Raw genomic sequence first — 18,982 nt, forward strand, 5'->3', positions numbered from 1 at the left:
CAGCCTTGCAAAATAGCCATTACGATGTCAGCAGTCCATTTAAAGGAATACGACACAGAACTGACCTCAGTTCTGAAATTTGGACTCCAGCAGTTACTCGTACTGTTTTTATGTTTAAAATCACTTCCCAGGTTTCAAGTAAAATTGGAAATTTTGGGGTGCTCTGGACTGTCCTCTATTACTGGAGCCATGTAGACATGTTGGGCTTCGTTCTCTGACCTTGTGTGTTCTAAGGCACAGTGATAAATTATAATGTACCTTTTCTGGAGCATAATTGGTGAGCTGGCTCCTCTGCCTCAGTCTTACAATTAAAACAGACACTAAACATCCCTGGCAGCAGTGGTCCATACAGATGGTTTAAAAAAATTATTTTGCAATTATTTATCATAAATTATGTTCCACCTTTCCTTATGTAACTTAAACTTTAACCCACCTCCCCCCAAAAAAACACCGAGTACTCTGAACAAATAAGCATTGGCCCAGGATTTGCTGGAGTGGGGCATCTCACAGCGTGCCCTGTTATGACTTGTTCCTGCACCCTTCAGCTCAAAAATGTTTTGCCCACAACGTTGCTGGAAGTGCGAGCTGACAACGGGGAAACAGGGCATCTGGGATCTAGGTGAATGACAGGACCAAGGACTGAAAAGGAGGATGAATTCAATGTCAAATCAGGTACAGAAAAATAAATAGAGAGGGAAGGAAAGATTGGATTAAGAGAGAAAGGAAAAGATAGATTTTCAAAAAATTTAAAATTTGACATTTTTAAAATCTCCAACAATTCACCTGAAGGAATGAGACTCCACGCTTTTAATTGTTCACTTTCTGGGCAAGAGAGGTTGATAGGCATAATTTAATAATTCACATTGTTAATAGGATACTTATGCTATTAATTACTAGACTGAACTTTCTGTGGTGAGTTTAATGGACAATTAATGTGCAAATGCAGCAACTGCATGAAAATATCATTTCTACAATATTTCAGGGAGAGGATAGGTTGGGGAACTACAGGAACAGCTGCTAGGGTTTCATAGCACGAGTATTCTGTTGAAGATAATGTCCATAAAGCTACAAGTTCAAAAAGGGGGGGGGGGGGGGGAAGAGAAAGAGCAGGTACACGTGGGACTGTTTATCCAAATCCCCTCAATAGAGCAATTAAATGCTGTTAAAACAGCTTTATGAACCATGAAGGAATTGGATTTTAGCCTTATATCTATTATATACTGCATTTAGAACCCTAGGAGTACCCATGCATGAGGGAATTTTATTTGGTGACTGAGGGAAGAGTTTCTATTTGCTACTATAATCCTTTCAAGTGGTAGACTTTTTGGAAAAGACAGGCAGACTTGCATTTATACAGCATTTTTTCAGTCCATTATACATCCCAAGCCATTTCACAGCCACTTTTTGAATTTTAGTCTCTTGTAACGCAGCCCAACACAAAAAAGCAATTAGGCAAATGACCAATTAATCTGTTTTTGCCGTTAATTGAGGATAAATGTTGGCTAGAATATCAGAATTCTCTACCCTTTGGAAGACTGCCATTTCATCTTTTACATAAATCTAAACAAGCAGACAAGATCTCGGTTTAACATCTCATCCGAAAAGTATTTCCTCAGTACTCCACTGAAATATCAGCCTAGACTATGTTCAAACTCTAGAGTGAGGTTTGAAACCACAACCTTCTTACTCAAGGTGAGTGTTACCATTGAGCTAAGCTAACACTTTAGAAGCCATATAGTGTCACTTTGCAACAGTAACCCTTAATGTTTAGTCCATCTATTTCAATAACCAGGTTGTCAATCAAGTTGAGTCAGGGTGCCAAAACTCCTCTTAGGAAGACTAATACTTCATTTACTAAGAGAATGAAAGTTCAAGTTTCCAGGAAGGAAAAGCTTGAGAATTACTGTTTCCATGGATGACATGAAGTTTTAGTTTTCTTTGAGCCCTTACAAAAGGCAAATTGTATAGGATCTTGCCCTCTCAAGAAATAGTAATGTCATCGTGTGATGTCTGATTCAAATGTCTGTTCCTAACTGTTGTGATGTCATTTTCTGTAACATGCATCCTGATGGAGACTACTTGTGGGTTGTACTATGATTCTACTGAGGAGCTATGCCAATGTATTATGTTCCTGGTGGTATACACACACACACAATTGCATCTTCTGAAAAATTTGCAAAGGACTCTTGAAATGGGACAGAGGTCTTATTCCTTCTGCTTCAGTAATTTGATTATCATTGAGTTGTCTCTCCATCGTATTTAGTATCAGAAAATAACAAAGCTAGTATCATTACCCAGAACTAGTTTGATATCTGCCAAAACATCTTTCCTCCATTCTTTATAGATTCAGTTTTCATCCAGATTAGCTGAAACAAATGGGCAACTACAGTTCTAACAGGTTTAGTGGCAGGGACATTATGACAAGCCCAACATCTCAAGTAAGACGAGTAAATATTAGCTGTGATTCTAAGGCTTTGTGGTAAGGCAGTTGCTCCTGGTAGTCCCAGGAACTAGATGCAATGGGTACTGGGAGAAGGCAATATACTTGAATAATTGATTTGTAATGCTAAACTTTAAATGTCCCCATGGACTTCGTCCTGTGTAATGGTACTGTGCAATATGAATAAGAAAAAATGTAAACACCATCATCAAATAATTTTGACACTCAAATTGAGGACAAAAATGTATCACTGTATAATGTACACACAATCCACTAGTTAGTGATAAAAAAGTTCATGTCCCAGCTGAAGGTTCCTGAGTTTGAGTGCCTGGCACCTTCACTCCAACTCACTTGCATCAGGTGGACCAAAATAAACTCTCACCACTTCAAAGTCAGTGATAATTATCCACCTCGGATGAAAGTGGCATGAATGATAACTATGAAAATGTCTACAACTAAGGTTAATATGCCCTTCTAGCAGTGGAAGTGAGCAGCTTTGTTAGGGAGAAAACAAAAATCCATATTGGCACAAAATTAACTAGAATGTGGAAAGGACTGAACCTATTAATTAGATTGGGTCAAAATTCAGTTGTTTTATTGCAATAATAAGATCTATTGTTGGAATTTATTTTAATGACATTATGTTACGAAATAGCTAACTATCTTTAAAACATTAAAAGCAAATTCAGTGAGGCTAGGCTTAGAAACACAGAAGCAGGAGTAGGCCATTCGGCCCCTCGAGCCTGCTCCACCATTCAATATGATCATGACTGATCCTCTATCTCAATACCATATTCCCACTCTCTCCACATACCCCTTGATGCCTTTTCTGTCGAGAAATTTATCTATCTCCTTCGTAAATATATTCAGTGACTTGGCCTCCACTGCCTTCCGTAGTAGAGAATTCCACAGGTTCACCACCCTGAGGGAAGCAATTTCTCCTCATCTCAGTCCTAAATGTCCTACCCTGTATCCTGAGACTGTGACCCCTTGTTCTAGACCCCCCAGCCAGGTGAAACATCCTCCCTGCTTCCAGTCTGTCTAGCCCGGTCAGAATTTTATACATTTCCACAAGATCCCCTCTCATTCTTTTAAACTCTAGTGAATACAGGCCTAGTCAACCCAATCTCTCCTCATACGACAGTCCTGCCATCCCAGGAATCATCTGGTGAACCTTCGCTGCACTCCCTCTATGGCAAGTATATCCTTTCTTAGGTAAGGAGACCAAAACTGTACACAGTACTCCAGGTGTGGTCTCACCAAGGCCCTGTATAACACTAGTAAGACATCCTTGCTCCTGTACTCAAATCCTCTTGCAATGAAGGCCAACAACCATTTGCCTTCCTAACTGCTTGCTGCACCTGCATGTTTGCTTTCAGCGACTGGTGTACAAGGACACCCAGGTCCCTCTGTACATCAACATTTCCCAATCTATCACCATTTAAATAATACTCTGCCTTTCTGTTTTTCCCACCGCAGTGGATAACTTCACATTTATCCACGTTATACTGCATCTGCCATGTATTTGCCCACTCACTCAACTTGTCTAAATCGCCTTGAAGCCTCTTTGCATCCTCCTCACAACCCCACCTAGTTTTGTGTCGTCAGCAAACTTGGAAATATTACATTTGGTTCCCTCAGCCAAATCATTGATATATATTGTGAATAGCTGGGGCCCAAGCGCTGATCCCTGCGGTACCCCACTAATCACCGCCTGTCACCCCGAAAAAGACCCATTTATTCCTACTCTCTGTTTTCTGTCTGTTAACCAATTTTCAACCTATGCCAGTATATTACCCCCAATCCCATGTGCTTTAATTTTGCACACTACCCTCTTATGTGGGACTTTATCAAAGCCCTTCTGAAAATCCAAATGCACCACATCCACTGGTTCTCCCTTATCTATTCTATCAGTTGCATCCTCAAAAAACTCCAGTAGATTTGTCAAACACGATTTCCATTTCATAAACCCATGTTGACTTTGTCTAATCCAGTTGATATTTTCTAAGTGTCCTGGTATCACATCCTTTATAATAGACTAGCATTTTCCCTACTACTGATGTTAGGCTAACCGGTCTGTAGTTCCTTGTTTTCTCTCTCCCTCCTTTTTTTAAATAGTGGGGTTACATTTGTCACCCTCCAATCTGCAGGAACTGTTCCATAATCTATAGAGCTTTGGAAGATGACAACCAATGCATCCACTATTTCCATGGCTACCTCTTTTAGTACACTGGGATGCAGATTATCAGGCCCTGGGGATTTATCGGCTTTCAGTCGTATTAATTTTTCCAGCACTATTTTTTTTTAAAACTAATACTAATTTCCTTTAATTCCTCCTTCTCACTAGACCCTTGGTTCCCTAGTATTTCTGGGAAGTTATTTGTGTCCTCTTCCGTGAATACAGAACCAAAGTATTTGTTTAATTGCTCTGCCATTTCCTTGTTCCCCATTATAAATTCTCCTGTTTCTGACTGTAAAGGACCTACATTTGTCTTCACTAATCTTTTTCTTTTTACATACTTATAGAAGCTTTTACAATCCGCTTTTATGTTCCTTGCAAATTTACTCTCATACTCTATTTTTCCACTCTTAATCAATCTCTTGGTCCTTTTTTGCTGAACTCTAAAGTGCTCCCAATCCTCAGGTTTGCTACTTTTTCTGGCAACTTTATATGGCTCCTCTTTGGATCTAACACTATCCTTAATTTCTTTTGTTAACCATGGTTGGGTCACTTTTCCTTTTGTGTTTTTGCGCCAGAAAGGAATGTATAACTGTTGCGATTCATGCATTCGTTCCTTAAATGTTAGCTATTGCCTATCCACCGTCATGCCTTTTAATGAAGCTCCCCAATCTATCATAGCCAACTCACTCCTTATACCTTCGTAGTTTCCCATGTTTAGATTTAGGACCCTAGTTTCAGATTGGGCTTCTTCACTTTCCATCTTAATGAAGAATTCTATCATGTTATGGTCACTCTTCCCTAAAGAACCCCGCACCAACAGGATTATTAATTAACCCCTTCTCATTGCACAATACCCAATCGAGGATAGCCTGTTCCCTAGTTGGCTCAACGTGCTGGTCTAAAAAACCATCTCGTACACACTCCAGGAATTCATCCCCCACAGTATTACTACTAATTTGGTTTGGCCAGTCTATATGTAGATTAAAGTCACCCATGATTACTGTAGTACCCTTGTTACAAGCATCTCTAATCCTGTTTGATGCCATCCCCTACATTACCACTACTGTTTGGAGGCCTATAGACAACTCCCACCAACCAATGTTTTCTGTCCCTTGGTGCTTCTTAACTCCACCCAGACTGATTCTACATCTTTATTTTCTGAGCCAATATCCTTTCTCACTATTGCTCTGATTTCATCCTTTACTAACAACGCCACCCCACCTCCTTTTCGCCCGTCCTTCCTAAATATCCTTGGATATTCAGCTCCCAGCCTTGGTAACCCTGCAGCCATGTCTCCGTAATCGCAATTATATCGTATCCGTTTACATCTATTTGCGCTGTTAATTCGTCTACCTTATTACGAATGCTTTGTGCATTCAGATACAGTGCCTTTAGATTTGTCTTTTTAACATTTTTAGACATCTTAATTTTTTTTGTACTATGGTCCTATTTGTCTTACCATTTTTTCTTACCCGGACCCTATTTGTTAGTGCACTTCTTTATTTGTACGCTCTGTCCTTTCCTGACACAATCTGGTTATCCTTACCCCAATCACTTTCCTGCATCAAGGATCAATATTATAAAGTCATATTCCTACATCCTAACTACTGCCTCTAATTCCCTAACTTTATTTCTATTTCTTTGTGCATTCATTTATAAATACAGCAACCCTGCATTATCTATAACATCGCTCCTATCTGCTTCAAGACACACCACCTCTGGTGTATACTATTTTAAACTACTTTTGCCTTTCACTGTCCATATTCCCAACTCTTCAGCTAACTCAATTAATAATTTTAAATCGGAGATAGATTTTTGTTAGCCATGGGTATTAAGGGGTGTGGATGGAGCTAAGGCAGATGGATGGCGTTAGGATACAGATCAGCCATGATCTCACTGAATGGCAGAAAAGGCTCGAGGGGGCTGGATGGCCTACTCCTGTTCCTATGTTCTTATCCCATATCCTGTAGGTTATGTCTCTCCATCCCACGCCATAGGTTACAGCTCATTAGTGCCAGTGGCTCAGTTGGTAGCACCCTCGGCTGAGTCAGGAGGTTGTGCGTTCAAATCCCACTCCAGAGACTTGAGCACAAAAATTTAGGCTAACACTCAGTGCAGTGCTGAGGGAGTGCTGCGCAGTCGGAGGTGCCGTCTTTCAGATGAGACATTAAACAGATGCCCTGTCTGCTCTCTCAGGTGGATGTAAAAGATCCCACGGCACTATTTCAAAGAGCAGGAGGGTTCTCCCCGGTGTCCTGGCCAATATTTATCCCTCAATCAACATCACTAAAACAGAATGTCTGGTCATTCTCGCGTTGCTGTTTGTGGGAGCTTGTTGTGTGCAAATTGGCTACTGCATTTCCTACATTACAACAGTGACTACACTTCAAAAGTACTTAGTTGGCTGTAGAGCGCTATGGGACGTCCAGTGGTCATGAAAGTCGCTACAGAAATGCAAGTCTTCCTTTCTTTTAGGTGTAGTTTGTCCTTCCTGTCCAGGCAGTCAAAACTGGTCCCCATTCTCCTTCCTTCCGACCACACACCCAGCTCAGCAGCCCGGGCCCGGGATCAGGGACACACTTGTTTCCCCGGCACTCCGGCCAGTGGGTGCTGCAGGTTACTCTCGGTCAGCTCGTGCACCGAAACCGACGGGACCTTGACACTGGTGAAAATAACACGAAAAACAATTGGAGGCCACCATCAGCAGCCCGCGCAGTACCTCCACCCGGGGCCAACGGCTTTTCCGAAGCAGTACCTTGTGAGACAGAAACAATAGACAGACAAATTGGGATAGTACTTCATCTGACTCGTGCTTCACTCAGTGATTGCAGTCTCACTGAATTTACTATTAAATGTGTGAATTTCCAATTCCATTGTTGAATAAGCTTCAAACTTTTGAATCATAGCAACTTCACCTTCTGTCCTCTTGTTCATGAAACACTCAATGCCCTGAAAACTTGTGCCGAAACAACAGCGTAAATACAGTATAATGCTGATTTAAAACTTAAGGAAATTTGAGCTCAAGTGACATACACCATTCTGCAAAACCTCCACCAAAACCCTCTGCTGTTCATCACCATAGCTCCGCCTTCATGCAAATGTGCAACTCATGAAATTCCTGAATTTATGCATGTTCTGAATTGGCTGTAAATTTACATCTAAACTTTATTTCTGATGTTTTGTGGCGAGTTCTTGAGACCTACAATTTACTTTTGGTATTTTTGAATGCATCTTTATGGCATCAGAGTGATTTGCATTAAAATTGGAAAAACTTCCACGATTGCATTTTCTTAAACATGCGACGCCTAATGTGCATAAATTATGGTTTGATAGCTTCAAACTTTAATTTTCACACGTAAAGAGGAATTTGATGAGGAATATGGTGCAAGTTTGGCGCTTTTCTCAGGCCCAATTGTCTTTGCTGATTTTCACTTGTTTTACGCTGGTGTTTAACATTCTAGCATATTTTGATGTAACTCACAGACAGGAAGATCGGTGTAAATTATGGTGTGACTTGCCGGTTACAGTTTCAGGAAATTCTGGGCCACTAATTCAGGTAGCTTTTAAAGGCACTATGTTCTCCTGGAAGGAGGGTGGTAAGTAATAGCAGGATTAAGGGGATAGGCCGAAATAGTTATTTATTACTATAGCAACATCAGGTATTCATTTAACTTACATTGGATGATGGTCGCTGGCCCCTCCAGATTCTCATGGTAAGATCTGCTGGTTTGATATTCCTCATTGCACTGCTATCTTCAGAAATAACACTAACCACAAAATCTAGAAGAGAGTTACACACAAGTATTAATGGGCTCATTATATGCATAATTGTCTTCACATGTTTGGGTTAGATTATAGCAAATTAGTAAAGATTCTTTTCCAGTACAATAATGGTCTTTAAGCATTTTGTGAACGATTAATCAAAATAAATGCTGCATCGACTAACTTATACTTGCTTGGTTAGTAGAGTTTAACTGCATTTGGTTTTTGAAATGTTCTATTTCCTTTTGTGTGTGACTACATTCGCAGTTTAATTCAATACAAAAGCTAGCCTTATATTCTCTATTGAAACACTGTTCGTAGATTGTTAAAGCTGTAAGTCTAAAATAGTTAACTACTTCATTCATGTTCTTTTCAAATATAATGGCCCAGAATTTGTGGTGGGTAATAACAGCGAACGAACAGCGTTTGCTGTTGTAACCCTTTTGAAACTGACCGCAACTTCAGGATGTAGCGCATGCGCATCCTAATGCAGAAATCCTGAAGTTCTGAGCAGTCATTCACTGCTCCAACACTGACTGCGCTGTGGCCCTCCCCGCCCTTACCCCCCTCCCCCGGCAATCAGTGTAATCTGTCAAATCAGGGAAACAGACGAAAACTCCAGCTCTTCTGCAGTAATACTGCTGTTAAATACCCCTTTAAAAGTTAGACCCTTTTGGGTTAGGTGTAACTGGGGTTTTAACAGCATATTGACTACTAAACAAACATTATGGCCCTGAAAAACTAATTTTAATTGTGGAGTGTCAAATTTATCGATTTTAATAAAAATTAAAATGATAAAGAAAATTTACATTAAAAAAAAGTTTGTTCATCTTTATTTCAGTATTACCTTTTCCCCCATGAGAGCCCCAACCTTTGTTTTGCTCTCGACTACATTTTTAAAAAGTTAGAATCAAAGGAGCTTACTCACTTCCTGGTTCTCTGTGCAAGAACTCTGCATTGTGATTGGCTGCTTAGACATCTTGTTGACATCACAGCAGCTTGTGTGATGGGATCCCCACTAAACTACGCTGATTTCAATTGCACGTCGGAAAAGCCGAACTTCTCGCCACAGAGATCGCAAGATCTTTGTGGGAAGCTTATTTCAGGGCCAGTGACGAACGCTTTTGCTTTGCCACTGACTGCAAATTACAGGCCAATTATATCCAAGAAACTACTTCTTCCCATCTCCATTTAAGCGCTCAGGCCAGAATTGTAAAATCTATACAATACGATTAGGCTTGACTCATCATACCTCAACTGCTACTGGTCGGAACTGGAGTGGATCTAGTCCTACCTAGCATGTTTTCTAGGGAATATTCATGACATTTTGAGTCCTAATTTGAGAAGCTGAACAACTTTGTCCAATAGAAACATAGAAGATAGGAGCAGGAGTAGGCCATTTGGCCCCTCGAGCCTGCTCCACCATTCAATGCGATCATGGCTGATCATCCAAACTCAGTACCCTGTCCCTGCTTTCTCCCCATACCCCTTGATCCCTTTAGCCTTAAGAAATATATCCAACTCCTTCTTGAATATTTTTAATGTATTGGCCTCTACTGCCTTCTGTGGTAGAGAATTCCACAGGTTCACCACTCTGGGTGAAGAAATTCCTCCTCATTTCTGTCCTAAACGGCCTACCCCTTATCTTTAGACTGTGACCCCTGGTTCTGGACTCCCCGACCATCGGGAACATCCTTCCTGCATCTAGTCTGTCCAGTCCTGTCAGAATTTTATAAGTTTCAATGAGATCCCCTCTCATTCTTCTAAACTCCAGCGAGTACAAGCTCAATCGACCCAATCTCTCCTCATACGTCATTCCTGCCATCCCAGGTTATCAGCCTGGTGAATCTTCGCTGAACTCCTTCCATGGCAAGAACATCCTTCCTCAGATAAGGCGACCAAAACTGCACACAATACTCCAGATGTGGTCTCACCAAGGCCCTGTATAACTGCAGCAAGACATCCTTGTTCCTGTACTCAAACCCTCTTGCTACGAAGGCCAACATGCCATTTGCCTTCTTAACCGCCTGCTGCACCTGCATGCTTACCTTCAGTGACTGGTGGACAAGGACACCCAGGTCTCGTTGCACTTCCCCTTCTCCCAATCTATTGCCATTTAGATAATAATCTGCCTTCCTATTTTTGATACCAAAGTGGATAACCTCACATTTATCCACGTTATATTGCATCTGCCATGCTTTTGCGCAATCACCCAACCTGTCCAAATCATCCTGGAGTTTCTCGGCATCCTCCTCACAGCACACACGCCCACCCAGCTTTGTGTCGTCTGCAAATTTGGAGATATTACATCTAGTTCCCTTGTCTAGATCATCATTATATATACAATGCAAGGGTTTATGACAGCCACTGCTCCTATTAGTACGTTTAGAAACCAGGCACCTCTTTATTTCAAGTCTGTGGAATTTAAAAACATTATTTAGTTTGGTAGTCACTCTACCCACCACCACCACCAAATTACATCACTGAACCATATCTGCTAAATTCCAGGGGGGGGGGGGGGGGGGGAAATTAAAAGTAACCATGACTTGGACAACGTGGTTAACTGTTCCATTAGCTTGTATTTAACCAATAATAGAATACTATCATGTAACTTGACAAGTTGCAAAGAAAGCCCATCTCTTGAATAACATCGGTGACAGGAAAAATAATGGAATCCCTACTAAAGGAGAAAATAGAACATCTAGAAACCAAAAATATTAAAAATAGTCAGCATGGATTTCAAAAGGGAAAGTCTTGCTTGACCAACCTCATTGAATTTTATGATGAGGTAGCAGGGAGTAGACAAAGGTAATGCAGTAATGTAATTTAGCTAGACTTTCTGATGGTCTGAGAAGGTACCACATAATAGACTAATGAATAAGGTCAGAGAATGCAGAGTCAGGAGACAAGTAGCAGAATGGATAGCTAACTGGCTTCAAGTTAGAAAGCAGAGAGAAGGGGTAAAAAGTAGCTATTTACAGTGGCAGAAGGTGGGTAGTGGTGTTCCACAAGGATAAGTGCTGGGACCACTGTTGTTCACAATTTATATTAACGATTTAGACTTTGGAATCAAAAACACTATTTCTAAATTTGCAGATGATACCAAAATGGGAGGGATAGTCAATACTGAGGAGGACTGCAACAAATTACAGGAAGACATTAATAAACTTGCAGAATGGGCATATAATTGGCAAATGAATTTCAACACAGATAAATGTGAGTTATTACATTTTTGTAGGAAGAATAGGGAGATCACATATTACTTGAGGGTGAGAGTCTGGGTGGGGTAGAGGAGCAAAGGGATCTAGGAGTACAAATGCACAAATCACTAAAAGGAGCGACATAGGTCAACAAGGCCATAAAAAAAGCAAACAAAGCACTAGGGTTTATTTATACAGGGATAGAATTGAAAAGTAGTGAAGTTATGCTAAACTTGTATCGACCTTGGTTAGACCTTCTTCTTCTTAGGCAGTCCCCCGGAACCGAGGATGAATTAAATATGAGTTCTCAGGTGACTGATGAGTCCAATGCGGGATCTACAGTCTCCGTCACAGGTGGGGCAGATGGTGCTTGGGTTGATTTGCGCTTCCTGTGCTTGCTCCCGGCAAAGAGACTCGAGGTGTTCGCTGCTTTCCCAGATGCTTCTCCTCCACTTTGTGCGGTCTTGGGCCAGGGATTCCCAGGTGTCGGTGGAGATGTTGCACTTTTTCAAGGAGGCTTTGAGGGTGTCCTTGAAGCGTTTCCTCTGCCCACCTGGGTTCTCTTGTCGTGTCAGAGCTCGGAGTAGAGCGCTTGTTTTGAGAGTCTTGTGTCAGGCATGCGGACGATGTGACCCGTCCATCGGAGCTGATCGAGCGTGGTCAAAGCTTTGCTGCTGCGGATGTTGGCGCACCTATCCTGCCAATAGATTTGTAGGATCTTGCGGAGGCAGCCTTGGTGGTACCTCTCCAGTGCTTTGAGGTGCCAGCTGTACATGGTCCACATCTCTGAGGCATACAGGAGGGCAGGTACCACTACAGTTCTGTAGACCATGAGCTTGGTGCCGGGTTTGAGGTCCTGGTCTTCAAACACTCTCTTCCTCAGGCGACCGAAGGCTGCACTGGCACACTGAAGGTGGTGTTGGACTTAGTCATCGACATCTGCCCTTGTTGACAGTAGGCTCCCGAGGTATGGAAAGTGGTCTGCTCTGACGATGCCACTTTCCATACCAGTGCTTCTGACATGTCTTCCTTTTTCCTCAACCGAGGATTTCCCTCTACAGTGGTTGTCACGGCCCTTGACCGTGTCCGTTTCATCTCCCGCACTTCTGCCCTCACCCCTGCCCCTCCCTCCCGGAACCACGACAGAGTTCCCCTTGTCCTCACCTTTAACCCCACCAGCCTCCACATTCAACGGATCATCCTCCGCCATTTCCGCCACCTCCAGTGTGATCCCACCACCAAACGCATCTTCCCCCCCCACCTCCCCTTTCAGCATTCCGTAGGGACTGCTCCCTCCGCGACACCCTCGTCCACTCCTCTATCATCCCCAACACCCCTTCCCCTTCGCCCGGCACCTTCCCGTGCAAGCGTAGAAGATGTAACACATGCCCTTATACCTCCCCCCTTTCCAGGGCCCCAAACACCCCTTCCAGGTGAAAAAGCAATTTAGTTGTACTTCTTGCTATTTAGTATACTGTATTCGCTGCTCATGATATGGTCTCCTCTACATTGGGGAGACCAAACGCAGATTGGGTGACCGCTTTGTGGAACACCTCCGTTCAGTCTGTAAGGGGGACCTCGAGCTTCCGGTCACCTGTCACTTTAATTCACCGCTCCATTCCCACTCAGACCTCACCGTCCTCGGCCTCTTGCATTGTTCCATGGAAGCTCAGCGTAAGCTCGAGAAACAGCACCTCATCTTTCGATTAGGCACTTTACAGCCTTCTGGACTCAACATAGAGTTCAACAATTTCAGATCATAACCTCGGCCCCTATCATCATATATATATATTTTTTTATCCACTGTCGTCATTTTTTTCTTCTCTCCCACATGGCAGCTGTCTTTCATTCTTCCAGCGCAATTTACACTTCATCTAGAGCCATTCTTTGTTTCTTAACCTGTCCCATTACCATCTCCTTTTGCCTTGAATATCTCAATGTCTCTTAACCTCTCCTGCCTTCTATCCTATCACAGACCTTCCCTTCTGTTCTTTCACACCCCCCCCCCCCTTTCCTAGCTCCCACACTTGCTTAAAATCGATTCCATTTCCTGCTTTTTTCCAGTTCTGACGAAGGGTCATCGACCTGAAATGTTAACTCTGTTTCTCTCTTCACAGATGCTGCCTGAGCTGCTGAGTATCTCCAGCACTTTTTGTTTTTAATTTCAGATTTCCAGCATCTGCAGTATTTTCTTTTTGTATGGAAAGTGGTCCACATTGGTTAGACCACACTTGAGAGTACTGCATACAAGTCTGGTCGCCATGATATAGAGGCACTGGAGAGGGTGCAGAGAAGATTTACAAGGATGATATCAGAAATGTGAGGGTATACCCATCAAGAAAGGATGAACAGGCTGGGTCTCTTTTCACTTGAAAAAAGGCTGAGGGGTGACCTAATAGGAGGTCTGTAAAATTATGAATGGTTTTGATAGAGTAGATAGAGAGAGAATGCTTCCACTTGTGAGGAAGAGCAAAACTAGAGGCCACCAATATAAGATAGTCACCATGAAATCAAATAGGGAATTCAGAGAGTGGCGAGAATGTGGAACTCACTACCACAGGGAGTGGTTGGAGCGAATAATATAGATGAATTTAAGGGGCGGTTAGATAAGCATATGAGGGAGAAGGGAATAGAGGGTTATGCTGATAGAGTTAGATGAGGAAAGATGGGAGGAGGCTCAAGTGGAGCATTAACGCCGGCATGGACTGGTTGGGCCAAATGGCCTGTTTCTATGCTGGATATCTTAGGTAATGAAAAAGAACTTGCAGTTATATAGTACCTTATATGTGCCCAGGACATTCCAAAGCAATTTGCAGACAAATTGCTTTTCAAATGCAGTCACTGCTGTTATATAGTACAGGTAGACTACCTTTTATCCGAACTTCCGAAAACCGAAACCCTCTAAAAACCGAAGGTTTTTTCGTTCAGCGTAAGTCATGCGCACGACATGACCAGAGTGGCGCACGACCCCGACCCCCGCCGCCGACCCACCCCCGACAAATTTCCCAGTCTTATAAAATACCTTCTGAAATCCGAAATTTTCCGAAAACCGAAACACAGCTGGTCCCGAGGTTTTCGGATAAAGGATAGTCTACCTGTACAAAGTCATGCAATTCAGTGACTAAATGAGTTTAGTTTAATACATTAGAAATCAACCTTCCCAAACACCAGAACGGTATGGCTGGGAAAACAATTCTCCATAAAATTACAATGGCAGTAACAAGAATTGCAAGCACTTAAACCAGGCCCTCATGTCTATACAAAAACACAAGCAACACTGCAGCTTCTTCCCAACATTGTGTAAATCACATAGAAAACCAGCAAAATGCACGGTAGGAAAAGAAGAAATTATTCCATGACAGAATAAACATACAAGGACTCTGAATGCAGTGGATTTGATGGGCTAAATTAACTTTCTCACTCCAAACTATTGCATTCTCTGCCAATGGAACCACTGCTAGATAGCACTGTTACATGTGTCTCTCTCTGGTATAGTTTAAATGCTTGGGGGAAGGCGGGGGGGGGAGAGAGAGAGAGAGAGAGAGAGAGAGAGAGAGAGAGAGAGAGAGAGAGAGAGAGAGAGAGAGAGAGAGCGAGCGAGCGAGCGAGAGAGCTTGGGGGAAGGCGGGGGGGGGGGGAAAGAGAGAGAGAGAGAGAGAGAGGGAGAGCGCAATGTGTGGCCACCAGGTAACAACACAGTAAGTTACAGCTGAGATGCGTCATGTGTCAAATTGCCTACCAATGTTCATGGTCTAGGTTCTAACAGAATGGTCACTACTGCATGGTGAAAGAACAAAACCAGCTGCAGATTACTCGAGTAAGGAGCGAACAGCTTCAGGAGGAGAAAAGGAGGGAGAAAATTAGCAGCAAACAAAATGAAAAAAATAGCAACTCACAAATGAATACTATTCTTGAAACGCATTATTCTTTAATCAATGAAACAATTTTGTAAAGGGTGGCGGCAATAGAAGAGAAAATTGTGGAATTGTAATACCGGGGGGTCAGCGAGCGCGTTTGGTGACGGGTCGGGTGGGAACATTTTTTTTTGACAGCGAGTAGGGAACCCGCCGCCACGCTAGTTTCCCAGATGTCGGGTCCGTCATTGCTGAACAGACCCGACACCAAGTGGCAGGGGAGGCAATTTAGATGATTACGAGCTTGTTAACAGGCACTTAAAATTTAATGGTGAGCTTAAAATAGTTTTTAAGAGTTTGCCCACGGCTTCCCCGCTGCTCGGGGATCATGTCAAGGTAAGGAGGTCGGGAGTTGTGTCACCATGGGATCATTCCTTAACTTGACAGCTGCAAATGTGCTATAAAAGCTCCCATTTCATAGCCGTACACTTTCCAAGGTCAGAAGCTGTTGCTTACTGCATTTGGAAGACAGACTGAGCTTTATGCAGCTTGCATGTGTTTGGGGCAAACTCTGTATTCAGTGTCACCTCATTGGAACAACTTCTCTCACCATTGACAGATCACTTCAGTCAGCTCAACTTGACCTGCCATCTATTCCATCAGCATCAGTGCCCTTGAAACTATTTCACTTTGGCCCTTGGAATCCCACCACGATCAGCCCCAACACCACTAGCAACCTTCTCCGCAATCAACTGATGCTGCACAGGACACATGGCATCAGCACCCGACCACATTGCTGCCTGGGACGTCAGGGATGGCCTCACCATAGCCAGATTTACTTCACTTGACACTGTACACCCTGGCTGCCACATGATATGCCTGGTTGGCACCACCCCACACCAACACCATAAAGCATCCCGACAATGACCAAGCCATTCCTTTCACACTCATCACCATTGCTGGTACCGATATGTCTCACCATTCACTGCAACTCACTAAGCCACTACCAAAGGTGCACACAAATCTGTCCAAGAACGCAAAGTGTTGAAAATAAAGGTTTCAATGTTTGACAGCACATTAACAGAAACTTCACATGAACATTGGCTAAAACACCCAAGTGCCTATCCTTGTGTGTTGTTACTTGGTATGATTGGACTAGGATGAGGGTGAGTGTGATCAGTTGCTACCGAGATGGGGAAGTGATAATGTAGATAGAGAGGGATGGGTGGAGCTGCACGGTAAGTTGGCTTGAGCAAGGATGTGCAGAAATAGGGTAGGGAAGGAAGAGTGATGGGGATGTGATGAGTGGTACAGCAGGATGAGGTTGAGTGTGGCTTTGCAGTAACGTTTCGTGATCTACTGAGATCATTGAAAGGTTTGCACTACTGCAGCCTGGTCCTCCGGACGACGTCCATGCTTGTGTCCTCCTGTGCAATCAGGCTGCGTTGATCTCCTGGGGAGGTCTCTTCCGCCCATAAGGGAAGAGAGCCTCCCTGCATGCTGTGACTCCCTCCATAAGCATATGGAGGGAGTCATGAGAGCGCCTGGTTGCAGCTGTGCACCTCTGCAGTGCTCGTCAGGGTTTGCAGCAGCTCAATTCTGTAGAATACTGACAGCACAACTGTCAAAATAAATTTGTGCATGGTCCCTTTAAGGAAACCGACTGATCACGCATCATCAAATGATGTCACCAGACCCGCTTCCTTCATTTGGCCGGCAAATGCGATGGACGGGCTTAACAAGCCTAATCAGCGTAAGAGCGCTTTGGACAGCAGGCTGTATCCAGCAGCGGGGTTGCAACCTGCCACCGACCCTGGCCGTACCTATCAATCGTTGAAATAGATCAGGATCTCCAGCCCCCCCCCCACTTCCCTGAGAATATTCTAATCTTGCAAAAATTATAATTATGGACAACCTTAAGATAATGCATAGTGAATCTAACATTAAAAGGAGCTTTACACAATAAAACCTTAATCTAAGTGGAAGAAAACAATCTGCAGCAATACATAAAATTGGGGAAAATTAATTTGTGATGTGACAGAAGGCAACAAACAACAAATTGCATACATTAGAATTAAGAGGGACATTAAAAAATAACTTCAACTGCAAGTTAAATCAACCTCAGCTACTCTCTTGGGCTTAGTCACTGTATTGATACAAGATTAGTAATAACTATAGTCACCCAGTTAAGTCCTTATATAAGTTGTGGGGACATTATGGGAACAATAAATTCTGACAGGCACCTAAAGCCAAGGGGTATAACAGAACCCAAAGACATGGTTACGTAAGAACTCAGTTGGAAGCTAGACGAATAATCTCCATGAAGCAATTGTTAGAAAGGCAGATGTGGATAACGATGCTGTTATGTTAAAACTGCTCAAGTGTCAACAGCTTAGACTATAAGGCAGAAAAGCTTTTGGAATGTTTTTGCAAAAACACTGGACAGATGAGCTGGTACATTTATCAATTTTGGCCAATTAAATGCTCTTGATCTTCACCAGCCAAGAAAGCAAAATATGCAACAAAATCCAGTCTCTCAGCCACTGCAAGGTAAGTGGTGGGACATAAAAGCTGAAATTCAAAATTATTCCAAACAAGATGATCACTAAAACTTCTTTGATGCTGAAAACTGAATTTGATCCGCAAATTTGTAATTTCACCCCACTGAAGCAAGCGACAACATACGGATCTGAAAATATGGACACTTTACTTTGTTGCAATGTACATTTTTACTTGCTCTTCACCCTATCTTCCAGAGTGGCGGCATAAGTTGGTGACGATTGCATACAGCCCATGACAAATCGGCCCTTTGATTTGAGAGAAAAAAATTCTTGTTCCAAGTAATCTCAAAGGTGTATTTGTGATTATGATTTATAAAAAAAGAGAAAATTTTGATTGGGCAATTGCTATAACACCATCATAGGGAAGATTTTAAGTTGAATTATTACAGATCAGTTTTAAGCAAATCTTTTGGACAACACACTATCCGAAGAACCATGCAGTTTTGAAGATAAAGTTAAAACAATTAACATGATTAAGATTGAGAAGTGGTAATCATTGGTGTTACCAAGGCCTTTAACACCATTAGCAATGGATGATTCTGGAAGCTGCTGAGTAAGTTGAGCTGTCCCATACTCATGAAGCAGTTTGAGGTTTCTTTCCCCCTCCCAGTTATTCACTATGCCATAGCAGATTTGAACAAGGGCATGGAAACATAGAAGATAGGAGTAGGCCATTGGGCCCCTCGAGCCTGCTCCGCCAATCAATAAGATCGTGGCTGATCATCCAAATTCAGTACCCTGTTCCTGCCTTCTCTCCATATCCCTTGATCCCTTTAGCCTTAAGAAATATATCCAACTCTTTCTTGAATATATTTAATGAACTGGCCTCCACCACCCTCTGTGCCAAAGAATTCCACAGGTTCACCACTCTCTGGGTGAAGAAATTCCTCATCTCTGTCCTAAATGGCTTACCCCTTATCCTTAGACTGTGACCCCGGTTCTGGACTCCCCAACCATCGGGAACATCCTTCCTGCATCTAGTC

General features: G+C 42.7%; 1 protein-coding gene across 1 annotated transcript in view; it reads right to left on the reverse strand.

Annotated features, from left to right (window-relative positions):
- The window catches only part of smchd1 (structural maintenance of chromosomes flexible hinge domain containing 1), a 256,400-nt gene that overhangs the window by 70,410 nt on the left and 167,008 nt on the right, over nucleotides 1-18,982 (reverse strand). The window contains exon 33 of the mRNA XM_085992795.1: nucleotides 8,299-8,402. Coding sequence (XP_085848921.1) covers nucleotides 8,299-8,402 — 104 coding nt within the window. The remainder of the gene's footprint in view (nucleotides 1-8,298; nucleotides 8,403-18,982) is intronic.

Source organism: Somniosus microcephalus, chromosome 7 (assembly GCF_052327205.1).
Source record: "Somniosus microcephalus isolate GS21.2 chromosome 7, FLI_Smic_1.0, whole genome shotgun sequence".
In the NCBI taxonomy this organism is placed as follows: Eukaryota; Metazoa; Chordata; class Chondrichthyes; order Squaliformes; family Somniosidae; genus Somniosus; species Somniosus microcephalus.